The sequence below is a fragment of the Bufo bufo genome, chromosome 1, assembly GCF_905171765.1.
Source record: "Bufo bufo chromosome 1, aBufBuf1.1, whole genome shotgun sequence".
NCBI lineage: Eukaryota > Metazoa > Chordata > Amphibia > Anura > Bufonidae > Bufo > Bufo bufo.
In genome coordinates, this window is record NC_053389.1 from 830,911,193 (window position 1) to 830,915,948 (window position 4,756).

At 42.5% G+C, this 4,756-nt stretch overlaps 1 protein-coding gene across 1 annotated transcript; it reads right to left on the reverse strand.

Annotated features, from left to right (window-relative positions):
- Positions 1–455: 455 nt before the first annotated feature.
- On the reverse strand, positions 456–1,052 carry LOC120990084 (olfactory receptor 1468-like). Its single transcript, XM_040418626.1, has one exon. The coding sequence runs from the start codon at positions 1,050–1,052 to the stop codon at positions 456–458; it is 597 nt and encodes a 198-aa protein (XP_040274560.1).
- Positions 1,053–4,756: the final 3,704 nt, after the last annotated feature.

Below are 4,756 nucleotides of genomic sequence, written 5' to 3' on the forward strand. Positions count from 1 at the left end.
TCCCCGAGATAATCGGTCTGCCTGGTGGATTCAAAGGCTTTTTATGGATTTTTGGTAGGTGATAAAACAGTGCCATATTCGGGTGTTCGACCACTATGTACTCTCTTTCTTTCTTCACACCACTGGAACAGTTTGCATTCCCTGGGCTTTCCATTGCCCACATGATTAAATATCCAGACTAAAAGTATATAGAGGAGGCAGTTATCATTCTTAGTGAACCCCTTTTCTGGTGGAATAATATTATATGTTTTGGAGCACATCTTTTTTTTTGTGCTAAAATTTATCAAGCTATGGCACACTTCTCCACTTTTCAAAGGTGCAATTACAATGTGTGACTTTTGCAAAGATTGCTAAAAAGTTGCGACCCCTATCTATAATCTTATATCAATTTATCTTTATCTATCTATCTATCTATCTAGCTATCCACCGATCAATTTCATAGTTACTATATCTCTCTATCTATGCTCAGTGCAAATTGATATTCGTTGAATGGTTGTTTTAAATGCTGTATTTAGCTCCTTATTTCGGAGGCAGTATACTATGGGGTTTAATAAGGGAGTTACCACTGCGTAAAAGAGGGAAAAGGCCGTACTGATACTGAATGCTTGTCCTTTGTTAGGAAGTATGTAGATACCACATAATGTCCCATAAAATATGCAAACTACAGTCAGGTGGGAGCTGCATGTGGAGAAAACTTTAAGTCTCCTGGTAAGTGACTGGATCTTTAATATGGAGGAAATAATACAAGTATATGATGTAACTATGAGAATTAATGGTGTAATGACCAATGTTATGACGATAATTGTAATTTGCATTTGAAATATAGAGGTGTCTGAACATGAAAGCTGTAAGAGAGGAAAAAGATCACAGAAGAAATGGTGAATAACATTTGGTCCACAAAACTGTAAAAGAGATACATTAGTGATTTTCACAGATATTACCAGCAGGGTCAAAGACCAGGACAAAGCTGCCAGAGACAGACAACACTTCAGGTCCATTATAGATGTATAACGTAAGGGGTTACAGATGGCCGAATATCGATCAAATGCCATGACTGTCAGAAAAAGGCATTCTGAGCTTAGAGCAAAAGAGAAACTTATATATTGAGTTATGCAGCATGTTAAAGGCATCAGCCGTGGCTCAATGAGTAAGAAATGGAGAGTATTGGGGACGATGGCTGTTATCAATATAACATCAGATATGGAGACTTGTGTCAGGAAGAAGTACATTGGAGTATGGAGGTTCTTGCTGATGGACACCAGGGTGATGATCACAAAGTTTCCGCATATTGTCCCACAATAGATCAACAAGAGAAGAATGAAAAGAATCAGCTTGAAACTTTCCGCATTAGGAAACCCCATGAGGATCACTGTTCTTATTCTGCTGACGTTGCTTCCAAGTTTAACCTTTAGAAATAACAAAAAGAAAGTGCTGTCATTTTAAGTAGGGCTCGGTGTAGTCCACTCAATCCACTGTCCCTGACTACTTGGATGATCTGCCCTAAACAATAGCCCCCAACTGGGCGACAGTCCTTGGCCTGGCTAAGTACACAGGATCTAACCAAAGTCAAAGGATAGAAAACATGAAACAGGGTAGAGAACTAAAGAACAACATCTACACCAGGAGGTAATTTCAAAAGAAGAGTCAGCAGTCAGAGGCAACATTACTATATACAAGTGACGGTTGGCGTCGGCGCTGCTGTATTATAGAGGTCAGTCTTGCCGCAGAACATTGATGGGTAAGTGCATGACAAGAACATTGAATATGGTTTATGCAAAGAGAATCTGTCTCCAGATTTTAAAATGCAAACTGCATACAACAATAAACACATCTCATAGACTGGATGAGGCTGATGTACTTGCTTTGATATTCAAAATTTCCGTATAATATTCTTACAAGGTCTGGCCATCTGATATTACAATATGCGTTTTATGAGTCCAGCTAAAGAGTGAGAAAACGCATGAATCCACTGTATTCAGGAGCTAAACTTAATCTTTGCCATTCAAGCACAACTCAAAAATAGTGTTGAGTGTGATTATTCGAATCACAAATTTTAATAGCAAATATCGCTACTTCGAGAAATCGCGAATATTTACAATATAGTGCTATATATTCATATTCGCGAATAGTGTTGAATATTCTAATCGCAAATTTATTGCTAATTTATCACGATTTTATTCTGAATATATTACATTGCCGATTTTCGCAATCAAGTAAACAATGACTGGAGATCACAAATTCTTGAATTTGCCAATTTATGGCGAATATTCGGCCAAAAGTTAGCAAATTCGAATATTGCCTATGCCACTCATCACTACTCAAAAACTCCTTTCAGTGCTTCCTCTACGCTGCTGCTGCTGAAACCTCACACATCTTAGCACAAACTACAGGCTCCCTGGTTCTGCAGTGAGAGAAACCATCTACCAGCAGCAGTACAGTGCTACAATATTTTTATTTTATTTTATTTATTTTACTCACTTACATAGCTGATACTTTACAGACATTATTACTACTTACTGTCCCCATTGGAGCTTGCAATCTACAGGGGGAACATACAAACTCCATGCAGATGTTGTCCTTGGTCAGATTTGAACCCAGGACACCTGGGCTGCTAGGGCAAGCCAACGAGCCACTGTGCTACCCTATCTTCAGTATAGATCATCAATTTCAGATTGATGAGTGTTCGACTCCTGGCACCCACGCCGATCAGCTGTTTGAAGGGGTAGTGGAGCTCATGAAAGCACAGCTTCTACTTTAAAATTACACTGAATGTCGTCTGAATGTAGAGGCGCTGCAGTGTAATTACAATATATTCACCTGAATGGAACGAGAAGTTGTAATTTCATTGTGCCGCCTCTACAAGCGAGATGGGAGCAGTGCTTGAGCATCACTACAACTTCAAACAGCTGATGTGGTTGGGGGTGTCGGACACCTGACAATCTGATATTGATGACCTATCCTGAAGAAAGGTCACAATATTGTAATTCTACACAAAAACTTTAACATGAAATGACGATCACCGGAACTTGTCCTGACATGTAAATTGCGGTTATTTGAATATTAAATAAATCCTACTATCATTGAATATTGAAGGTGGAAATAATATAGGCTGAAAATCAAGTGAGATAGAATAAAAACAACTAAATACAATGAATATTCAATTTTAATATGATTTAGAGAAAATTAATAAAACTCAGCCTCTTCACCTTCATTAACTTCTGGTCACTTGCAGTTAAAGGGGTTGTTCGGGTTCAGAGCTGAACCCGGACATCCCTCCATTTTCACCCCGGCAGCCTCCCTGACATGAGCATCGGAGCAGTTCATGCTCCGATGGTCTTCTTTGCCCTGCGCTAAATTGCAAAGGCATTTTTAGGAGTTCCGGTGACGTACCAGGGCTCTCCATGGGGCTGCCAGGAACCCCGGTGACGTCACCGGCACTGATGGGCGGGATTTAGCTCTGCACTAGCCAGTAAAATGGCAAGGGCAGAGCTAAAGCCCGCCCCTCAGAGTCGGTGACATCACTGAACACACTGCCGGGCGGAAGTTACCGCCCGGCAGTGTGTTATTGAAAACAAAAGAGCCAGTGCCCTGTGCGATTTAGCGCAGTGCACGGGAGCGCATTGGAGCATCAGATGCTCCGATGCTAGCCTCAGGGGGGCTGTCTGGGTGAAAATAAGGGTATTGTCACGAGGGTATCAAGAGCCACGTCTGACTCCGTTATACCCGGGGTCAGGAAGTCGCAGCGGGTGGCTGCGCGCTCTATATCTAAAGATCACGGTGTTTCTTAGTTATTGTTTTCTGTGTTTGCCTTGCTATCCTTTTTGTCTCTCTCAGGGATCCGTAGCTTCTCCTCCTCAGCTGTTTCTTGTCTGCCACTCCCTACCTCCTTATATTCTCCCCTCACACTTCTCTAGTTGCCAGTTATAGAGCTTCCTGCCTGGACATCTATACTGACCCACTGGAGTGGTTAATCCTGGTTGTTGTTCCTGTGTGCTACCCTCCGGATCCCTGTTTGGCTTATTGTTGTCTCCTGTTGTCGCCCACCTGGGAATATATGTTGAGTCTGTGTTGTCTGTCCTCCCCTTGGTGTTTTCCCTTAGAGTTAGTGATGCGGACTAGTGTTCCCATCGCCCTGTTCACTACCTAGGGCTCAGCTCAGGGAAAGCCAGGGCTTTAGGCACGTGATCGGCGTACGGGTGAGGAACCCGTCTAGGGACGTCAGGGCAGCCAGGTGCCAGCCGCCAGGTGAGTCAGGGGTCACCATCTTCCCTCTCACTTGGGCAGGGCCTTCCTCGTTCCCTCCCTCTGTGTCACGTATGTGATAGCCACGCCGACCATGATATTATAACTGGCCTTTACTTTTTGAGAAAAAAAAAATAAAAAATATATATATATATTTTTTTTTTTTAATTGTTGTTTTTTTTTTTTTTCTCTCTCTCTACTTAGAATCCAATATGGATCCTATTGATGCCTTGGCAGAACAGCTTCAAAGCCTGTCTTTGGAGGTGGCAGGATTGAAGGCGTCTGTTCTCCAACAACAGCAGCAAATGCAGCAGACCGCACCCCCAGCGGTTGCTATGGGTAACCAGGTTGTCACTGAACCCAAGGTTGCTCTTCCCGACAGATTTTCTGGGGGAAGGGACAAATTTGCAACGTTCCGTGAGGCCTGAAAATTATACTTTAAGTTGCGCCCTTACTCCTCAGGTAATGAAGAACAGCGGGTAGGGATTGTCATTTCCCTGCTTCAGGGGGACCC

Coding starts and splice junctions, on each gene's coding strand:
- LOC120990084 (XM_040418626.1), bottom strand. CDS start 1,052: ATGGCATTTGATCGATATTCGGCCATCTGTAACCCCTTACGTTATACA.